At 45.3% G+C, this 22,841-nt stretch overlaps 1 protein-coding gene across 1 annotated transcript in view; it reads right to left on the bottom strand.

Moving 5' to 3' along the window:
- tyw1 (tRNA-yW synthesizing protein 1 homolog) overlaps positions 1-22,841 on the bottom strand; it is a gene marked incomplete at its 5' end in the record, with an annotated part of 71,230 nt that overhangs the window by 22,261 nt on the left and 26,128 nt on the right. Inside the window, 2 exons of the mRNA XM_080007338.1 lie at positions 11,028-11,163; positions 18,064-18,241. Of these exons, the coding sequence (XP_079863464.1) occupies positions 11,028-11,163; positions 18,064-18,241 (314 nt within the window). The remainder of the gene's footprint in view (positions 1-11,027; positions 11,164-18,063; positions 18,242-22,841) is intronic.

Consider the following 22,841-nt stretch of genomic DNA (forward strand, 5'->3'; position numbering starts at 1 on the left):
CAGAGTGCAGCAGGAGCCTGTCAGCAAGTCAGCTTCATAATCTGTGTTGGCGGTAATGCAGAAGGAGACCAGAGGGGGCAGTTTTTTACGACAGTCATTTGTAGTTTAACAACCTCGCAGCTACTACACGTCGGCTAACATCTGCGTAGGGACGACCTTTGCCATGGGTACATTACACGGCTTTTAAAGTGGGCGGATGGCTGTACTTTTCACAGTACACAACTTCCTGTCTTGCGATCGAGAATCTTGAAGCCGTTGTGGTTTTCACACGACATGACTGATCGGCGACAGGGGGTCACACATGACAAGACCTCTCACCAGGAGGAATCTCCGACCGGTCTGTCGGGTCTCCAAATGACATATTGTCACGAAAACCCACGGGAGAAGTGACACCGGAAATTACGCAATACCACGTGTGGGACAAGATCTGCTCTCATCGGCTGTAGCTCGTTCTGTAACTCCCGAGTCGAGCCCGACCCGACCAGATATTGAACCTGCTTGAAATCTTGTCGGTGTCTGCGTGCCAGTGGCGAGCGCTCGGCCAGCAGTCGAAGAAGGTCGAACACAACGCTTGTTGCTCACGGGAGCGCGCTATGAATTGCCTCCCCTCCGGGGTCTTGTCGGTGAGCTCCAAAAACCTGTCGGCGAGTGGAAAATAAAATCTTGCAGCCTGAACTTGGCATTAGTTTCAAAAAGGTAAAGACCTCAACCGTGTTGATGTAATGCATGTGTTGGAAGGTTAACTATGCATTCTCCTTCCTGGTTTGTGCGCTCCTCTTATAATGCTCCTCCAGCTTGTAACAATATATCTAAATCTATGTAACCACATAAACATATATGCACACACACACACATAATGAAGTACACAACCTCATATAACCTCAGTCACATATCTTTATTTCAGCACAGTGTTAATTCCCAGACATTCCAACCTTGGAGGTCCAGCCGCTGCTATCGTTGTTTTGGCCTCACTGCGATGCAGCTGCAAGAGCGGGAACAACACTTCATTGTCCTTTGCGCGTCACAGAGTTGACCTTATCTTGAACACATATGAATCTGTGATGCCAAACTGACCATACATTTTCTGACTCCTCAAAAGTTCGTCTCAGGGAGCTTCTCTCAAGCACATCTCTGACCTGACGCTTGATCGAGGAAAAAAACGTCTGTCTGCATCTTTATTCAAAACCACCGACTGACAAACTGCAGATTAAAGCGACCCTTTAATTTCTGTGACAAGCTGAATATCACCCTCTCCAGCTTGATTTTCCAGATGTTGTTGAGTCAAATGAAGCTGCTAAACTGAAGGTCAACACTGACTCAAGGAAGCGGGTGTAGAATGTATCGAGGAGTCTCCTGAGTTTGTTAATGATTAACAGGCCTGACTGACATTTGCCGTGCACAAATCCATTACTCTCAGTGTAGTAAAACTACAGGCGCACACCGAGATGTGATAAATATCTAAACTTATTTCACGCTGAATTCAAACCACAAGTCACGCGACTAGAGGCAATACACTTCCTTCCTATACAACCTCACAAAATCGTGATTTTTTTCAGGGTGTCTTTGCCTTCTTCATTGATTATAGCATCCATGCTTGATGCAACGCAAGCACATCTCAATAACACGGGAAACTGGATTGGTTTGTGCAACATGATAATCCATCTGCACCAGCATTAGTTAACTAACTTTGTGCAAAGTTCTTGTAGGTTTTGTTTGCCGGGCGAGATCACGAGCGCCCTTCAACAATAATTGCAATTATATAGTAAGAGGTTGCAATGGGGATGGTAATTAATTGGGTGGTGCAGCAGAGGGGAAACACCATTTTAAATTATGCCAGGCATGGGTAAAATACAAAGGTCAATGGAATTAACACAGACTCAACATCGATATAGTTTTGTTCGGTTACAAATTTTAAAAAGTTACTCAGGACTCACTGATATCAGGTAATATAGAGGAAGAGAAGGTATTTAACTCAAAAACTCTCTAGCAAGCAGTTCTTGAGACGTTTCATCATGAATTCCCCCAACTATTCGTTTATTGCATCTGGGTTTGTTATTATTACGCCATATCACTAACTCTCATTTCATTTCAGATCAAGTCACTCCCATCTGCGATCACCTCATTCCCTTCACTTCGGTTCCACGCCCATTTCCTCACCAGCAGCTTATTCCCTCATCAGTCCCTCAGCTTATATAATAGTCCCCTTCGCTTTGTTGCCACCAGATTGTCTAATGTGTTTCACCAAGCGGTTCAGTATTGTTCAGGCCTGTTTTTTCTGGACCTGCCTGTTTCTGACCCTGCTTGCCTGTTTTCTGGACCTTCTGGATTCCCTGCTTGCCCCTTGTCAGATTTGTTTGCCTGAGTCGGGATGGGTATCGAGAACACGTACTAAATTGGTATCAGTTCCTGGCTTGTCAGTACCGAAAAATCAATAAGCTCCTGGACAAAGTGTGCTGCTATCTGTCTTTATGTAACTTAACCCCCCCCTAATGATGACAAAGCTGCCGGGTCAGGCGGCGTCCTCTAATGATTCAGATAAAGCCGTCGTCTTTACATGTGCTCTCCAGTCATGGCTTACAGGGCAAAACGTTCAAAGGGTTGGGCTCACTTTGCTAAATCGAATAAAATGCAGGTAAATGCAATATATATAAAAGGGAATTGTGTGTAAAGAAGGTCACACCAACAACCTCATGAAACAAACACAACATTCTATAAAATGTGAAGCAGCGCAGCATCTTTGACTGCTTAGGCCAAGCGGCTGCTGCACCTACGTCCTCGGTGCAGCCTCCAGGCTGAGATGCTGATGGGATTTGCGACTGTCTCGACCTTGTCGAGTCAAGGTAACGCTCGTTATCGTTATAAAAATAAGTCTGGAGTTATTAACTCAGGACACCCTTTGAAGCACTTCTAATTCATGTTCCTGAATAATCCCGTAGATGGTGTCAGCCAAGCAGCAGCCACAGCTTGGTCAGTGGATAGCAGAAGTCAGACACTCAATATAGACGAGGGAAAATTACAGAGGAAACAAACAGCAGAATGTCACAGGGCTGTAGCCACGCTTATTGTGAAAGACTTACAGCCCTTCACTACAGTAGCATCAGCATAAATAACTAACTGCTAGGTAGCCTAGCCAAGTTTGAACTTAGTGTGAGCTGTGCTCACAACCAGAGATAACAGAATTTGTATCGCAAATGGTTGTTCATAGTTTCAACTGTAGGGAGATGACCACAGCCCGTAACCCCACTACCACCTCCCTTCCAGAGGCACATTAACAAACATCCTCATACCTGCTTGATATGTAGTTGAAAAGAAAAACAAGACTGATGAGCTTGCCAGTGAGTCAAAATTAGCCTGCAGGATCAGTCACACTCCACTATGTAAATGAAGGCCAACTGAGATAGAAAGTCCTAAAGACCCAGTGTATGAGGCTCAGAGTGGTCCTGCTGTGGCTGAGGAGATAGGATATCCCCTCACAGATATTGTGCAAGGATATAAGCCCTTGCACAATTTGGTGTAAGAGAGAAGGTTGTAGTCATAAGTGGATAATGCTGCAAATACTGTATGGACATGGCTGTACGACAGCTCCAAATCATAAAGCGTGATGCTTCCCGCATACTCTCAACCTTGAAGCACAAAAGGTCAATACCATCTACACCATCTCCAAGTGGGTGGCAAGGATCCGGCACGCCCTTGTGTGGATCAAGAGACCATCCATCGTGAAGACCGTGTTCCAGGAGAAGCAGCGTATCCTGAGTAAGAAACTAAGCCTCATTGCCAGATTGTCTTCGATGCTTGCACCAGACTCTCCAGCGTTCTCCGGACTGATTCCCTGCTACCGACTCTGCCTCGTTCCGACCACGTATCCTGCCTGCCACTCCGCCTGTCTTCTGTCTGCACTCCTCGTTATCGAACCTGCCTGTCCCCGACGATGTATCCTGCCTGCCCCCTGCCTGTCTTCCGTCTGCTCTACAAATAAAAGACATTACCAAATATCCCTGCCTGTCTTTGTGCTGCAATTGGGTCCTAACCACACCCGTTACAACATGGACAAATTTGTTGGTACCCATACAGCTCATTGAAACAATGCTTCATTCCTCCTGAAAAGTGATGAAATTAAAAGCAATTTTCTCATGTATACTTGCATGCCTTTGGTATGTCATAGACATAAAGTAAAGAAACTGTGAAAATAGATAAATTATTGCTAGTGAGATCAATTATATTCTCAAATGGCCTGGAAAGATTTGTTGGTACCCCTTAGAAAAGATTATAAATCATTGGATTATAGTGATATTTATAACTAACTGTTTTCTTTAATTGGTATAACACCTCTTCAATCATATAATCAGTCATTCAGCCTATTTAAGTGAAGAAAAGTAGTCACTCTGCTGTTTGGTTTCATCGTGTGCACCACACTGAACATGGACCAGACAAAGCACAGGAGAGATTTGTCTGAGATTAGAAAGAAAATGATAGACAAGCATGTTAAAGGGAAAGTCTATAAGGCCATCTCCAAGCAGCTTGATGTTCCTGTGATTACAGTTGCAAATATTATTAAGAAATTTTAGGTCCATGTGACTGTAGCCAACCTCCCTGGATGCGGCCGCAAGAGGAAAATCTACCCCAGATTGAACAGAAGGCTAGGGCGAATGGTAGAAAAACAGAAAAGGACAACTTCCAAAAAGGTACTGAACTCCAAGGTCAAGGCACATCAGTGTCTGATCGCACCTTCCGTCGCTTTTTGAGTGACACTGGGCTCCATGGAAGAAGACCCAGGAGGACTCCACTTTTGAAAGAAAAACAAATAAAAGCCAGACTGGAATTTGCTAAAATGCATATTGACAAGCCACAACGCTTCTGGGAGAGTGTCCTCTGGACAGATGAGTCAAAACTGGAGCTTTTTGGCAAGTCAGCTCTATGTTCACAGACAAAAAAAATGAAGGTTTCAAAGAGAAGAACACCATACCTACTGTGAAACATGGAGGAGGCTCGGTTATGTTTTGCGGCTGCTTTGCTGCGTCTGGCACGGGGGGGCTTGAATCTGTGCAAGGCACAATGAAATCTCAAGACTATCATGGCATTCTGAAGCGAAACGTACTGCCCGATGACAGAAAGCTCTGTCTCAGTCGCAGGTCATGGGTCCTCCAACAGGATAATGACTCAAAACACACAGCTAAAAGCACCCAAGAATAGATAAGAACAAAACATTGGACTATTCTGAAGTGGCCTTCTATGAGCGCTGATCTGAATAAAAAGAGCTGAAACATGCAGTCTGGAGAAGGCACCCTTCAAGCCTGAGACAGCCGGAGCAGGCTCATTGAGAGCTACAGAAATCGTTTGATTGCAGTGATTGCCTCTAAAGGTTGTGCAACAAAATATTAGGTTAAGGGTCCCATCATTTTTGTCCATGCCATTTTCATTTGTTTTATTATGTTAAATATTCTGTTGAATCAAAAATATAAAGCAAAGTCTGATTTCCATTAAATATGGAATAAACAATCATGGATGCAAATTACATTTGTGAGTTTCAAGTTATTTCAGAGAAAATTGTGGGTTCAAATTTTTTCTTCACAAGGTACCAACAAATTTGTCCTGGCCATTTTAGAATATAATTGATCTCTTTAGCAACAATTTATCTCTTTTCACAGTTTCTTTGATTTACTCTACGACATACCAAAGGCATGCAGGTATACGTGAGAAAATTGCTTTTAATTTCATCACTTTTCAGAAGTAATGAAGCATTGTTTCAATGAGCTGCAAGGGTACCAACAAATTTGTCCACGTCTGATGTTTCAGGCCTGCCAGACCATTCCATTGTCCTGGATGTGAGGACACGCTGGTTCTCTGTTTCTCATGGTCGAAAGATTTGAGGAGCAGTATCCAGCCAAACAAGCACCCTTCTTGGAGCCACGAGCCATAAGGCTCAAGAAGAGAGACAAGTAATCCACTGGGTTGGTTTTCACAATTACTTATAGAGAACGGGTTGATATTAAAGTCGAGCAAACATAATAATATATGACCTAAAACAAGGAGTTCATGTCAGCATGATAAAAATTAATGTCGTGATAAAAACAAATAATGTTATAACTTAATGTACAATATATACGTTATAATCTCAATAATTTCATCCCATCTCAGACTTGAAAAGGAAGGCTGAGAGCTTCATCAGTCTAATGCGCATTCTGTACACATCTCCCCTGTGCTATCAAGCGACAGGCGAGCTACAAGTGGGCAGATTCTGCCCATCCTTCAAAAGCTGGAGGACCACTTCAAAATTCAAGAGGAAGATTCACAGTTTGTGGCCACCATGAAAGAAAAAGGTCTGGGGTGACCTATCCAAACAGTACCAGATGCAAAAATAAAATAAAATAAAATAATAATAATAATCCCAATTCATATAAAGCTGGCTGTATTTTTCCCTAATAAATGAGTGACAAGATATATATATATATATATATCACGTCTTTATTTTTGCACAAAATTAGGGACAGCAGTATCAATAAGAGTATCAGTATCGGTACCGATCAAATGCTAACGATACCTATCCCTATGCCCGAGGGACTGATATCCTGGTTTTAACCTTGCCTGTTGACTTCAGTAAACTGAAATCTCCTTGTCACTTGATCTGTCTCTCTGTCATTCTTTTGGGTTCTAACCTGCCAGTCAACGTTACACATTCCGATTTTTAGGACCCAAAAAAAACTTTGGAAAATGATCATATCCAAATCTCTTTCTTTGTTTCATTTTAGTCATTTCTTGGAAATTGATGTTTCCGTCCAATTATCAGGGTAAGACAGAATGTCAAGAAATAGCCTGAAGCCATTGTCAAAACAATGACCTCGAAGGGAACAAGCAATGAAATGAGCCGGAAGAAGCCAAGTGTCACAGCCAGCTGAGGAGGTCTTGCCAACCTCATGTCCCTGGTTCCCGATTTGCCCTGAATTGAATCTTGCTCAAGTCTCCGGCTGGAAAGGAAGGGCGAACCAAGAGGCAGGGCTGACTATCGTACAGGGTTTTGTATAGGGCAGTATTTTGAAAAGGTCAGACGAAGGTGAGTGTACGTATTCTGATTCTAGAATGTTGGAAATGTCGCAATAAATAACATGGCGGCTCTTCTTCACAAGGTTGATGTGTATTATCAACGGGCTTTCACAAAGGACACGCCGCGCTCTAAACTCCATTGGTGTGTATTGGTTGCTCGGTGCAGGATCTGCGCACTGCGCAGAAGTCCCCGGCGCCTGACGGGCAAACAGGAAGTATCTGTACAATATGGAGGAGAAACCGGACACTATATAAACACCAGGTCAGAAGCTGAGCATCAGTGGTGAAATAAGCTAAGCTAACAGCCCGGAGTTTGGGAGACAGGGGCTCCCTACCCCGCCCCGGGCCTATGCCCGGAACAAAAAAGAACCGTCCTGTTGGTTTGACCACTCAGGGTGTGGTTACGTTAGCATTAGCTGCATGCTAGCAGGCCGCAGAGTCCCGACCTGGCCTGCAGAGGAACCAGCAGGGGGCACTGGAGAGCCGGGAGTGCCGCAGCCAGACAGCGGCGCTTTGAGGTGAGAAAGTAGACAAACAGGCCTGGGTTCAGCAGAACATTTAAACACGTAAGCTACTCCAATGTAAACGTTTTACACGATAAACGCGATTGGCGTGGTGTCAGCCTCTTCAGCGGACACGCCCCCAGCGTCTCAGAACAGAGGGAACTGCCTTTTTTTTTTCCTCCACGGTTTTGAAACCAGATTTTATATACTTACCCCTTTTTTTGGGGGTTTATTTAAATTTGGCTGGTTGGTTAATAACACATAACACAACATTTTTCTATGGTGTGACAAACTCGAACACATTTATTTTTGCTTTCCAGGGAATTTAAACTCTGCTTCTTGGACCACAGCAAATGGTTGCCAGTCTGTTCTAATATTTTCTGGAGGCATGGAACTATTACATTACATTACATTACGTCATTTAGCAGACGCTTTTATCCAAAGCGACTTACAATTGTTCAAACACCGACGGACGCAGCCATCAGGAGCAATTAGGGGTTAAGTGTCTTGCTCAAGGACACTACAGCATGCTAGCAGGAGGAGCCTGGGATCGAACCAGCAACCTTTAGATCACTAGACCACCAGCTCTACCGCCTGAGCTACCATCCCAACTATCGGGTGAGAGTTTGTTTTGTTTATCTCTTGTTTGTGTCATCACGACTACTGTACACAAGCATTTGAGTGTCACGCATAGTTGACTGGAAAAGCTAAATATTGCCAAACCTGTGATGAAAAAGGGTTACAAAGCTCCATTTTGTGTCATCCGCAGTTGCCATTTTTTATTTGTCAGTTCCAATGTTGTGTACGGCGACTTTTCCCTTTTTCCCTTCTGCCCGGCGGCGCCTTTGATCGTCCGATAGTGAAGCCAAAGTTAAGAGGAGTTTCTCCCGTGCAAAAGACAGAAGGCGTAAAAGAGATGAGATTTGTCTATACACCACATTTTACATTCCGATTCAACAACTTAAGCGCTCATTTTCAATTTTAAATCAAAACAGACTCTTCCAATTTACGGCCCGAACTAATAAACGCAGAGCGACTCCTCTTGATAGAAGCATCAGCTCAGTGGACGACACCGAACACGCACAGGCACACACACGCCCACACGAATAAGTGTAATATTTTAGTAATTAAAGGTGTCCTTTTACAATGAGTTGCACATTAAAGTCAATGGGATTAGTCAATTGACTTTAGTGGGGCGACACGTGTTGTAAAAGGTGATCCGAAGGCAACGAGAGAGCAACGGATCCATTAGCAATGATTAACCTTCATCCATTTGTCCAATGAGACCTCACACGGCGAGGTAATGAAATTGCCCGTTGTCATCCGCGAGGAAGCAAGCCAATTACAAACCACTGTAACACCGCGTTCTGCCCAGAGACTTGACGGCACCCATCCCTTCCCAAGGTCGTATCGGTGTTCTTCGCCCCCAGTTTTAACTCGGCAGCCAACAGGCTGAAGGGGGGTGGGGGATGGATTATGATGTGTGGCCTGGCAGGTAGGGAGCGGCGTCCACTCCTGAATGATGACATGGCCCCGCGAGGTTAATGGCGCCCGTGTTTTTTATACCTTCCGCCGACGCTCGCTGGAGGAGCTCGGGACGTGGGACGCACTTTGCTAGGGCGGCATCATTCTAACTCCAGTTTGGGGAAACTAAAACGAAAACCAGGATCTACGGAGGCGAGTACGGCACCGACAGACTGTACTTTGTTTGTTTACCAACACCCTCGGCGTCCTCCGACTTCTGCTTTAGCAGAGACGCCACCACCGCGCAGCCAGGACAAAGCCGTTTAAAAACGCAACATGGGGGGTGGGGGTGGGTGGGGGAGATAAAAATAGTGGTCTGGCATAAATTTGCTGCAAGACAAGAAGGGAAGGAAGCGGCAGACACAGGCGCCTCCTGCGCGTCCTTGCGCGCCGGCTGGGACGCTCACAGGCAGAGGAAGGAACAGTGTGCGAACTGGAACCAGGTGTCCGTCCTCGCGGGAAGCATCTGCATCTGATGAATCCGACACAACGTGTTTGTTTCCATCGTTGGGAGGTGATTTCAAGGTGCCGTTTGCAATTAACCCTTTTTGGAGTCGGGAGCCTACCCAGGGACATACATTGCTTTTAGCTTTTAACTGTGTTCTGTTAACAGTGTTTATCGGCATTGTCCCAGTTACAGGCGCAGATAAATATTAAAGCCGGGTGGAGCGGGAGATTCATGAGTTGCAACAGTTTAGACTCCTTTGCTGATCACAGCAGATACTGTGGAAAACAAAGCTGCTTCCCCCGGGAGCGATCATTCTCCTCCCTTCAATACGTTGTATATGAATTATATTGTTATGCTCATGTCATTTTGGTTTGTCCGGGCACGGGTTAAGAAGTGGCCAGGGAGAGAGAACACACACACACACACACACACACACACACACACACACACACACACACACACACACACACACACACACACACACACACACACACACACACACACACACACACACACACACACACACACACACACACACACACACACACACAGGACAGAAAGGATCCTCTTTTAGAAATGTCACCTTTAATCATCCGATATATTGTGTGTGCATGTGATGTGCAGGTAGTTTAAGTAATGAAATCCTTGTTTTAGGCTATATGAACTATTATTATTTAATATTATTCATATATAATAAGTATTCATATTATTATTAATAATAACAATAATAACAATAATAATAATAATAATAATAATAATAATAATAACAATAATAATTATTATTGTTATTGTTATAATTATAATAATTATTATAAACTTTATTTGTGCAGCACCTTTGTGCTGCACAAGTGCTTTACAGACATTTGGGAATTAATAATTTACAGTGATTAATGACAAAACATTTGAGAGGACATGTGGCTGGGAAAAAAATATTAATCACAAGGTTGTTGTTGAAAATAGTGTTAATGTTTTATCTATAAAGAAAGGCTGCCTTACTGGCTGAAATCCAGGGGGTGGGGAGGGGAACAAAAAACTATTTTTCAGAGACAGTATTACTGTGGGCAAATACATTACAAAACTTAAAATAGTGCTTTAGTGGGATTGGTTGGGATGATAGTGGGATCAGCAAGAACTATCTCTGCCCTTCTGTACCACTCTGTAATATTCTATTTGAATTCAGCATTTCTCAAGAAACTGGAGGAGCAGAGAAAGGGAACCGAGCAGCGGTGGAAACGAGCGGCATCTCCTGCAGGATTGGCTCTTCCATCAACGTGTTCACACCTGGTCCAAAAGGTGCCGGAAAGCCTGGATCTATAACCGCTTCCCACTGTGTTTTCAAGGCGAGACACAGAACCTCCAGGATCTGACGTAGACTTCCCCCGAACCCGCGGCCCCTCACCACCCCGCCTCGGTCACGCACTTTGCCTTCGCCCCGGGATTTGGACTCCTGACCTCTCCACTCAGCAAAGTTGTCAAAACACACCGACTAGAACCGGTCTCGGAGAATGACTCACCTTCTCCCCGAGGGCCTTGAGACTATGCAGAAAGCGAGGCCAGAAGTCCTTGAAGAGCGGTCGGTCGATCTTCTTCAGGCTGCTCTTGGTGCTGGCGTCCACGCTCACATAAAGCTGCGTCACTGGCACCAAGCTCCTGCAGATTGGAGGGGAGAGCGGAGGACGATGAGATGCAACTGCCACGGGAGGACAACATCAAACCCGAGAATGGGAGGCTCCGAGTCCAGTCAGAGATAATGAGCCATTTTCACAACTTTTCAAACATTCAATTCCCGTGACGTTGTTTTCTTTGCAGTTCGGTAACCACGGCACCGACTCTCAACAGGCAAAATTGGATGACTTGCCTTTTCGCAGTGTCCCCCAATTAGAATTTGGTGGCTGTTTTTGCGAGGGACATTTATCGAGCTGTTGCAGGGCTACAACAACCGTTCCGTTTGACTGCTTAACAAGGTCAGCGCATGGTTATAATAACGACCAAACGGTACAGCTATCACGGAAAACGTGTTGTGAACAGAACGGCGGCGTTCAGCACAGGAAAGAAAACATTCTAACAGGGCTCGGGTTGGAAAGATGTCTAACATTTCCGCCGATGCCTCAAATCTAACTGCAGGAATGTGAGTCCATAATAACCGGCACCGAGAATAGCGTAGCTTTTTTGCGGAGAGCAGATGGGGGTGAATATGGGAAGCCAGAGCACGCTCTTCAACCTCCAATATGTCAGAATTAACGGACCAAACATCTGCTAAAGAATAAATGTCCACTTGATAGGCTTTATTATCTGCCCGGTCTTAAGCGGCGTAATGTCTGGCGTGGGTGATTAGTGGCTGGTGCAGCACCAGGCTCATAACGGTGAAGCCAGATGTCCGCCGCTGTGACCATTTAAACTGAATCACCTCTTCATGGTAATATCTGAGCACCGGAGCCGGTGCTCCGGTGCTCAGATATTACCCCCCCCCCCCCCCACTTTGGCACAGCCCGTGTATTTGCGATCATCCCCCAGTCAATTCATTACATTTTATGCACAAGATAAACTGTGGGGCCGCCGTTAGAGAACGCTTGCTTGAAGGAGGGCGTCAGGAGGGGGGTGATGGGGGTAGTCGCGCGACACCTCTTACACACCGGAAAGACTGCGCCGATCAATACGTTAAGAGACGAGCGCAGTGGTGGTATGTGGCCTGCGGTGCACAGTCCTTCACAACCACAATGTCAAGCACCCGCTGACCCACTGACCACTGCAAGACGATGATGCCTGTGCCTGGTGGTGTGGTCAGGTACCCTTGCAGGTGGTCTAGCACGCAGACCACGCTGATGTCAATGGTTTCGAATGGTCTGACCTGACACTTGGGTGCCTCTCACCTCCCTTCAATGTGCCTGGAGTTGAGTGGCATCCATCATCCGGTTCCACAGGGCACTGTTCACAATGAAGCGCTCATCAGTGTGGGATGTGGCCAAAGGACGTCCACTTCTATGCCTTTCTGTGACTCTTCCAATCTCTGTATCTCTGTTGCAAGCTGCTGATGATTCAAGATTCAAGATTCAAGATTTTTATTTGTCACATACATATACATACTTCCATACATATATGCAGTGAAATGTAATGCAACGCACCCGGTGATAGCACACAAGAAGTCCTAGGAAAAAGTACTAAAATAAAATAAAATAAAAAGTAGAAAATTCCTTTCTAATAGACCGACTAACTGACTCCTAAAACGTAATACAGTAAGTGGAATACTTATAGAATAAGATAAAAAATATATAGAATAAAATACAATAAAAAATAAATTGAAATAAAATGGAATAGGTTGAAGGAATATGGCTATGTATATACAGATATGTGATTTAAAGTGGCATGTGAATTAAAGTGGCATGTGAATGTGAATAGTGTGAGGTAGTGTTTGGGATAATACAGCACAGTATACAACAGTACGGCGCAGCAATACGGCATCACGAACAACCCTGAACAGTGATACAGTATGCGGTACAGTATGCTACATACAGTACAGTAGGTAGTGGAGCCTAGTGCATGGCTCAGTTAGGACCCCTGGTGAGGTCAGCATTGACAGTTCTGATGGCTTGAGGGAAGAAACTCCGTCTCAGTCTCTCTGTTCTCGCTGCGTGACTGCGGAGGCGCTTGCCTGACCGCAGCAGCTGAAACAGTCCGTTGTTGGGGTGATGAGGATCCTTCATGATCCTACGGGCTCTGCTACTACACCTCCTGGTGTATAACTCCTGCAAGGGGGGGAGGGTAGTTCCAGTGGTACGTTCAGCTGAACGCACCACCCTCTGCAGGGCCCGCCTGTCCTGGGCAGTACAGTTCCCAAACCAGGCAGTGATGTTGCCTGTCAGGATGCTCTCCACTGCTCCAGAGTAGAAGGACTTGAGGATCCTCACCGAGACCCGGAATTTCCTGAGCTGCCTGAGTTGGTAGAGACGCTGCCTCGCCTTTCTCACCAGAGTGTCTGTATGAACAGTCCATGTTAAGTCCTCTGTGATGTGGACTCCCAGATATCTGAAGCTGCTCACCCTATCGACAGAAGTCCCATTAATCCACAACGGCGCGTGCGTCCTCGATTGTGATCCACGCCTAAAGTCCACAATCAGCTCCTTGGTTTTGCTGACGTTCAGGTGGAGGCTGTTGTCCTGGCACCAGAGTGACAGGTCAGCCACCTCCTCGCGGTAGGCCTTCTCATCGCAGTCGGTGATCAGGCCCACGACCACGGTGTCGTCAGCAAACTTGATGATGGTGTTGGAGCTGGACCTGGCCACACAGTCATGTGTGTACAGGGAGTACAGTAGGGGGCTGAGGACGCAGCCCTGGGGGGATCCTGTATTCAGGGTGAGGGAGCTTGACATGTACTTCCCCACCTTGACCACCTGGGGGCGGCCTGTGAGGAAGTCCAGGATCCAGGTGCACAGCGGAGCATTCAATCCTAGCTCCAACAACTTGACAGCCAGTCTGGTGGGGACTATGGTGTTGAAAGCTGAACTATAATCAATGAACAGCATTCTCACATAGGCCCCCTTCTGGCCATCCAGGTGCGTGAGCGTGGTGTGCAGTACCTGAGAGACCGCGTCATCCGTGGATCTGTTCTGCCGGTACGCGAACTGCAACGGGTCCAAGGTGCGGGGGAGGGAGGCGCAGATGTAATCCTTAATCAGCCTCTCGAAACACTTCATGACCACCGAGGTGAGGGCCACCGGACGGTAGTCATTCAGGCAGGTTGGAGAGGCGATGACACTCTGTGACACTCTAAGCTCAGTGGCCACTTCCCTCTGAGAACATCCTGTTTAAGCCTCGGAATGGCGAGGTACTGTTGATCAGTTGTTCGGTGTGGTCTTGGTCTCATGATGTCAAAATGTGAACAGCATGATGAAGAGGACTGTTGAAATACCAATTCTAATTGAACCAGGAAATGTATTGGTCAATTCTTAGACCAAACACCTGTTGTGAATTTTGCCGTTCAGCTCCTTGTTAGAGAACAGCAAGTTGTGCAAAAAGTACTGAAACATTGAACAGTTGGACACATGCATTCAAAAGTTTAGAGAAGGTCAAATTAAGTTCACCTGTAAAGGTTATAGTGCATTTTAGGTTCATCCTGAAATTTCACCCGAAAGCTGAATATCCCTAACTTTTTGTCGATAGCGTATGTGTAAAATTGGTAATTACTATCATCAACTACAAATGCGTAAAACAAACTTGTTTTTTTTTTTATTAAACATTTCTCATCCCATTCGTCTAATAAACGGTTGATTTACCTATTCAAGATACAATATCAGTGTTTAACGCAGAGGTGGCTGTGAAAAACATGCTCAGACATATTCATTCACACACAAATGCTCTGGGCTCCGCTCACAGGTGTTGGGGTCGCTATGCGTTTGTCATTGTTAAAAAGCGGGTCCCAAAAGGAAAGGCTCGAAAAAGACGGCTCTGGCGGAGGACAAAGCGCGAAACCGACACACAAACACTGAACCGTCTCCTCCGGCAGACGGAGGCGGCGTCCCTCCCTCCCTCCCTCCCCTTGGGGGCGATGCGGAAAACGTCCCCGGGGGCTGAGACCCCCAGAGCCCACCCCCCCCCCCCATCCCCCCGTGCCTCGCCCTGGACCCTCCGTTTCCCGCTTCCCGCAGCGCTATCCTCAAAGTCTGTGTGAGCCGCTCTGCGCCGCAACTGCCGCGAGGAATGAAGACATCTGTTGCACACGGGGAAGGGCGCGGGGAAGGGAGCACGGGGGCGCGGAAAGAAAAGAGCGCTTGCGAAAGCCGATTGAAGGAAATCGTCACGTCGGTGTCGAACGCCGCGTGGGCTGGAAACGCGAGGTTATTCGGGTTGTTATTTTGGACTAGATGGAAAAGCGACGGGATGGGAGATATCTGCACGTTTGAGACTGGGAAGAGGCTGAACCATGAGCAGCACTCAATGCCTGGTGAGTGCTTCAGAGTATTTTTTGGAATTTTCGCCAGGGGTGCGACACAGTGTTAAAAACACTCACAACAAAACGCATAAATTATCGGAATAAAGAAGAGGAAAAGTGAGAATTTAGCACTTTGTAGATCTAAACAAGTATGCTCACAAACACTAAGGCTTGGCAGCATACCAGTATAATATCCATATCGTGATAAGAGAAGGTATAATCTCGGCTTTTGGTTTCCGTAAGAATGTGATATACTAATGTCTTGCGTTACGTAATGCAGTTTTCTGGACTTCATAGACCGTTCTGGTCGTTCTAAACCACTCCTCTATCTGCTTGGTCAAAATATCCACATCACTCATGATTGTTTCACAAATATTTCTTACGGAAGCACCAACAGTCTTCCCCAAAATATCAAGGTACTTGTCAAAAAATATTGTGATATTAGATTTTGTTACTATTGCCGAGACGTAGTGGGCGCGCGCGCACACACCTATACCCACCCAGAAACACATGCACCCACACCCACACACACACACACACACCTCGAACCCTCCCCAATCCAATCAAGGTAATGCTGGGACATCAGCCTCAATAAAATTGGGCGGGGTAGTTTGGCGGGTGGGACTCGGGGGATGATGGATGGCTGCTGTCCTTGCCTCGGTCGCCCGTGACACAGTGCCACATTTGGTAAACACCGGCACCGTGACAAGCTGCCCGCCGTCAGGACAGACGGACGACTTCCATCGGGAGGTCAAAGGGCACGGAGGCTCGGATAAGCCAAGTTAAACATTTAATGACTTCAAACAGAGTAGAAGCGTGGAGGGCGGAAGGTTGAATTAAGCGAACGCGGCTGCGGTACGGATTCATCGATGAACTCGTTTGGCTCCTATGACTACAACCACCAGTCCAGCCCTTTCCCTTGACGATTAATGATGACGATTAAATAAAGTTGTTTATTTGTTGTGGGCGCCAGCTGTTCTCATTACAGCGATGTCAGAGCGTGTTGGTGTTTTTTTACATCCACGTGTGATATTACATTTTGACCCAAGCGCACGCTCCCACTTATTTCCTTATGCGACAGAATTGCAGAATTTGAATTGTCTGAACTAGTATTTTGTGTGTTATTTTGATGGTTTAATTTGGTTCTTTGTAAGCTCCTTAAGGAAATAAAAAGATAATATTTTACCACAAAAAAATCCCAAATCATATAGTTTTTACATGTTTTGAGTGGTTTTTTTTGTTTATTTGTTTTTTACCAAACATTTACAGTATATCGAATAGCAGAGTTTAGTAGTTTATTAAATTAATTAACTACAGTTTTCTTAGTCAATAATTGATACCCAAACATACTTTTTTTTTTGTAAATGAATGTAGCACGGCCACAGTGTAAGTAGGTATCAGTAAAGATACACACTAACTGGTTTCAGCTGGTTTTGGTTTGAAGCTACAGTATGAATAAAAAACGTCATTATATAAATTTGAGGCAAAAGCCGCTTTCAGCTCACATGATTGCCACCGTTAATGAGGAAAAGGTGGCTCTGGTTCATAACTGTGGGGATTTAATACCACATCAATATTTCACTCACCTAGGAATATCTCACCAAGGAAAAACCTTTTCTACCTTGTTTTCCTTTAAAGAATACAACTGCGGCTTATCACATTGAAGCATACGGTATGCAAAGTATGAGAGGACCAACATCCTATTTCCCCCCCCCAAATAATTATGACATCCTACCCTGATAGTTTAAATCTTTAATTTACTGCAAAAGATTGCCTTTTCAAGATATTATATCCCAACTCCATGACAATTGAAACACCTCAAACAATAAAGTGGAATTACCGCCCACCCGTCGTAAAGGGCTCTCCAGCTCAGTGCACAAAGTCCAGCTGCTGCTGCTGCTGCTGCTGCTGCACGTAGAAGCTGCTCTGAGGTGACATCACAGGGCTCCTTCCTCCGACACAAAGCGCTCTCCTCCTATTGTGCTGCTGACAGCTCTTTCCAGCTGTCTCCGCAGATAAAGGACCAAAAGGTAGGTGTGTGTGTGTGTGTGTGTGTGTCTCTGTGTGTGTGTGTGTGTGTGTGTGTGTGTGTGTGTGTGTGTGTGTGTGTGTGTGTGTGTGTGTGTGTGCTCCTGCGTGTTTGGAAAGGTGTGTTGCGACGCAAATCGGGTCAAACGAGGGGAAGAGGGCTTTAATTTATTTTTCATAGCACTGGCAGCATCGGGGGACACGCCGGGAAGCACGCTGCCTGTACTTAACAATTTAGTCCAAGACCGAAAGGCGGACTTGGAAGCTGGCGTCGGGAAGCTCTGGGGCTGCGCTGTGCGTCGCGTTGCTGGCTTTCTAGATTATGCCTTATCAGGCGGCGTCCCCCCAGATTGGGCTTTGCCCGACAATTGACACTCAGAGGCTTCAAAGAGAAAAGGGATTGAGAGGATGGATTTGAACCGCCTAACATCAAGAAAACAGACAGGCAAAACAGGTTCTGTAGGATGAGGCAATGACACCTTGGAGACAAAACCACCTAGAAGTGGTCCTCATTCTCTTGCGCACACATCAATCCCCTACCCAAATATGGGCAAACAAAATCCACACAGTGCCATGTAGCTCGGTTGTGCCCCCACCTGATTTCCTCAGGGAACTGCGCGTTGGTCACCAGGAAGCTGGAGATGCGCTTGGAATGGAGGAGGCGGAGGAAGGAGTTGATTTCAGGATACATGATGGGTTCGCCAACCAGGGACAGGGCACAATGCTTAGCGGCAAGACCCTCCTCGTATCGGTCCGGCTTCACTCCCGGGACACCTGCGGGGTTTGAGGTCAGAGGTCAGAGATCAAAGTGCTCACGTTTGAAGCAGTTTCCCCAATCACGCATATTGTCTTAATCAAAATCAATGAAGTAATAGGTGCGGCCTGCAAATGGATGCAAAAGTGGAGCTCTGTCAATGAAAGTAGTAAAAAGAGTAGCAGTAATAAAAAATAAATAATGACAATAATAATAATAATAATAAAAAAATATATATCTGCAGGCATCAATACTCGGGGTCCAGTTTAGTTGTGTTAGGTACGTATTACAGTTTTCCGAATTTCCATAGTGCCGGGATCAGACGACATAAATTCAGCCCGATTTTGACCCGATTTTGTCATTGCAGACAACCTTCCTGCGTCGGGCCCGAATATGAATATCAGGAAGGGTTGAACTGGTGTTTTTACCTTGTGTAATGTAAACTTTAATTCACCTCACCTTGTGTTGCCGCTGTGCGGTAGCAGACGGCACAATGTTGTAATAATCCATCCAGTGAGTAAATTCGCCAAGCGCCGCGTTCCGCCATCTTTGTTTACACTTGCTCCCATGCGCACGCAAGTAACTTAAAGCACTGTGTCGTAAAATATTGGTGTAAGCAGTTCTGGTGGAACGTGGTGCAGGGAGAAATTACTCATTGAATGGATTATTACAACATTTGGCCGTCTGCTACCGCACAGCGGCAACATAAGGTGAGGTGAATTAGTTTGGTGAAGTTTACATCTCCAATTTCGCATCATAAATTTATACCATGGGCACAGTATTACATGGAAAGGCTCACAGTTCAGAACCGTGGTTGACCTTAAAATGGTATACCGTTACATCCCGAATAACGATACATTGCTGGATCATGCTGTGCAGACACAAAAGAAAGGGGGAATTCCTCCAGAGGTTCTTAGAACTTCTTGTGGTGCGAACGCCTTCTGTGACCGATTATAGTTTTCAAGGTTTTGTGCAACGCAGCACAAGTTAGTTTTCCGAGTTTCCATTAAACGCAGCATTCTCTCCGGTTGTCTGTCTATGCGTAGCAAACGCGAGACAGTGCGCAAGTCATAGGATGCGAATGAGCTCCGAGAGACGAAGCTTGGACTTACATAACTTTGGATGATGATGTCACAAAGCGCCCCGCTCCTAAAACTAATCGAAATGCGCCAACGTTCTTCTACTCTTGGTGAAATTGCAACAGTTTCCACCAATTTCTGCTCCAAATGTAGATCAATATTGATCAAACTCAAACAACAAGACGTCTGAAACGTCCCGGTTCTAATGAGACCTCAACCATGTCCGTGTGTACTGCGGTTGCCGTGTTTCAGATACTTTCAGCCCAAAAAAATGCAGAGAAGATAATAAAAATCCGAGCAATAACCATAGGATGAATGTATGTGCCTTTAAATTTCACGCCGATGAGCGTGCTTCACAGTAGAGAATGAAAGTTGAGGTTATTCAACTGTGCAAATATGACTGGAAACCAAAGCTGAATTTATTTTAGCAACTGTGCAACATATCAAGATGCTTTCAGGTCCTCTCCCGGGCCATTAAGTCACTATTTGGGACGTGCTCCTCGATTCTCCATCCTCTCTCATAAACTAGCATCTGGGTTCAGCGTCTTTAAATGTCAGATGACTCAGAGGCCCTTCTTTCTGTGATTCAAAGTCTTCCAGGTAAGCAATAGTCTCCTGGTTATATATCAGGGAACTTGTGCTATATTGTATTATTACCGCAGTGTGTGAGTTGAGCTCACATTCCCACCCCTAACGACTAATGCAGAGTCCATTAAAATAAAAGTGGAGGAGAGGAGGGAAACAGAAGGAGCCGGTGAGGGGGGAAAAAAGAGACGAGACAAGACTCGCTTGATCCTTTGAGTAGTTTCAAAAGCTTGTGCTCTGGGTGGTTGGCTCCCAGCCCAGTCCATTTCACTTTCCCTTCCCCGCTCTCCCTTTCCTCTGGGTGGCCTTGCTCTCTGCAGCTCCCCACCCACTGATCACAGCCAGTCCTCCAGCAGGAGCTACCAGCTGCTGCTAAACACGCTTTTCATGAGTACAACTCGCTGTGACTATCCCAAGTGGGCAAAAACAAACAAAACCCCCCCCAAAACAGGAAAGCAAACAGCTTCTTTGATATACACTTATTTTTCAAAAGGAAAGATAAATGGTATTCGGAGGTTATGCAGCCTTTGACTTTATTTCACCCCACACATCAGTCTGGAATGGCTGGTTCTAAAATGACTTCCCGTAGTGACCAATCAGTGTCCATGGGGTAACTATGGGAGCCGTTTAGATGGAAGCCACGGCTGGTGTCCTACGTATTATTGGCGATGATTGCATAGAAGTAGGTGAAATAAAACGAGGCCTATGCTGCCCATGACAAATTTAAAATGCTGGCCAATAAAAATGCAAAGAGGTCCGTGGTGGCCTGTCGTTTTAAAGTGCAACCTGACTTGGAGAAAAAAGTTTGGATATTTAGCATTGTATACTTTCTTGATATCATTTTGTATTACTACAAAATTCAATATACAACGGAGACACCGCGGCACGCAACAACGGGCGGGCTACATTACGGCATCATTCTGACAAATTATAGGATCACAACCAAAATTAAAGAAATCCTAGGGAGAAAACCTACTTAATTCTACTCATAACAACAAGTCGAGGGGTACGGCGGAGAGACGTGCCTGAAGCGGAGTCTGAAACCTCATTAAATGTATTTCTTCACCATATTAGTTATGTGGGATCTCATTAGGCTCCCCACGGGTCCAGGGCTGCTGGGCCTCTGGAGGGCCCTCTCACTCCCGCTGAAGTGGTTCGCTGCCACATAAATAATTTCTATCAGTGAGGAGGCTGCTGTTCTGTGACAAGTGCGGTGTAATCATTTGAAAGAGAGGGAAGGAGGCTGATTTAGAGAGCCAGAGATTGGCTTGGCAAGAGGGTCAGGTGATATTACTGGAGCCCTGCTTTGTCTCCTGCACAAGAACTGCCTCAGAACAGATAGTGGAACATGGCCTTTTGAGAGAAGAACGGCTATAGCTCACAAAAAAACAGGTATAACAATTGTAATAAACAACTGTATAGGGTATATAACCGTGTATGTGGAAATAATCTGGAAAGAAAAAACTAGTCAAAGAGTATATTTTGGCATATCTCATATCACATAAGATCCACTGACTCACAAAACACTACTCTGCGATGCCTTGTGCAGCATCCTTGTGGCCGTACCTGTGTATAAAACCGTGAGAGGGCTTTTAATTTGAAACCAATGTTACCAAAAGTAAATGTTCAGTCTCCTTGCTGGTTGTCCCAACACATTCAGAAGAATAATTTCAGCTTTCAATGAGCGGCTTTTGCCGGTAATTAACTGCCGGCTCTCTTCATGTGTGCGAGCAGCATGAAGTGGACTAGTCTAAAAGTCAGAATAAATATTGTGTATATTGTAAAAAATATTGCGTTTATTATAAGAGCCATTTGAAACCGTTTATCACATTCTTCAATAACCGAACCCTATTTTAAATACCCAAACGGTGGGGGTGTGTGTCGGACCCCGTGTGGGCCCGACACACGGGACTGGGAAGGCACAGCCAAACCGGCGGCCATCCCGGGATCCCCAACGAGAGGTCCCTAGAGAGGGCACGCAGACACGGGGAAAACGATCTCCCACACGCCACATTCCAGTGCAAATTATGTCAATATGTAATTTAAATGTGTGCATTGATAAAATAATAACAGGACCTTATAGGTTTAACCGATGTAATGTTTAACCGGTGTAATTAACAGGCGGCTCACTTCGTGCGTGCAGCGCTTGTGAATGAAAAGTCTATTTTAAAGGCTGGTTATAAAGTTTTGTATATATCTGTAATGTAGCACAGTGTTTATGTTAGTTAGGATATTCTTTCATAGCCCTGGAACTCAAACCATTTTTTGATGCCCCAAAACCATATATTTAAATAATTAAATTGATATCGTAAATGTGCAACGATTAGTCGACTTACGGCCTAAACTGACGACTAATTGTCGACTAGGAACACCTTTAGTCGAGGGCAGCCCGAGAAATAACCAATCTTCTTGCTGATGGTGTTGTTGGCTTTTGTAGGTTATATGTAAATCCGCATTAGGGCTGTAAGACATGGAAAAATTTGCAAAGCATGATAAATGCTGCAAGATTAATGTCACTGTATATTGTGATGAGGAATATTTCAAACCGGGGCAAACCCCAAGAACAACAGTTCAACCGTGAACATTAAATTGAGTGTAACCTGCACTTTTGAGTCATCTTTTATATCCCGTCTTAGATGTACCGTCTTTTGGTATCAATTCCTCCTTTGCATTAAAATCATCCAAACCCACCACTTTGTTTGTTTTTAGTCAAATAACCTTTTGCCTGTCGTCTTCTGTGTATCTCTGGTCGTACGTCACTTGTTCAAATTGCTCCATATACATGTATCATTTGGTTTGCATACAGCGAGTGCAAGGCACTGCCAGTGATTATGTTATTCAAGGGACCTATTATGCTTTTCCTTATTTTCTGTCATATATATATGATGCTACAGTGTAGGATGTTCACATTAGACGCGGCCAAAGTGTCAAATAATGACGTGAACTAATGACAGAG

This window comes from Zeus faber (assembly GCF_960531495.2).
Source record: "Zeus faber genome assembly, chromosome: 9".
NCBI classification, from domain to species: Eukaryota; Metazoa; Chordata; class Actinopteri; order Zeiformes; family Zeidae; genus Zeus; species Zeus faber.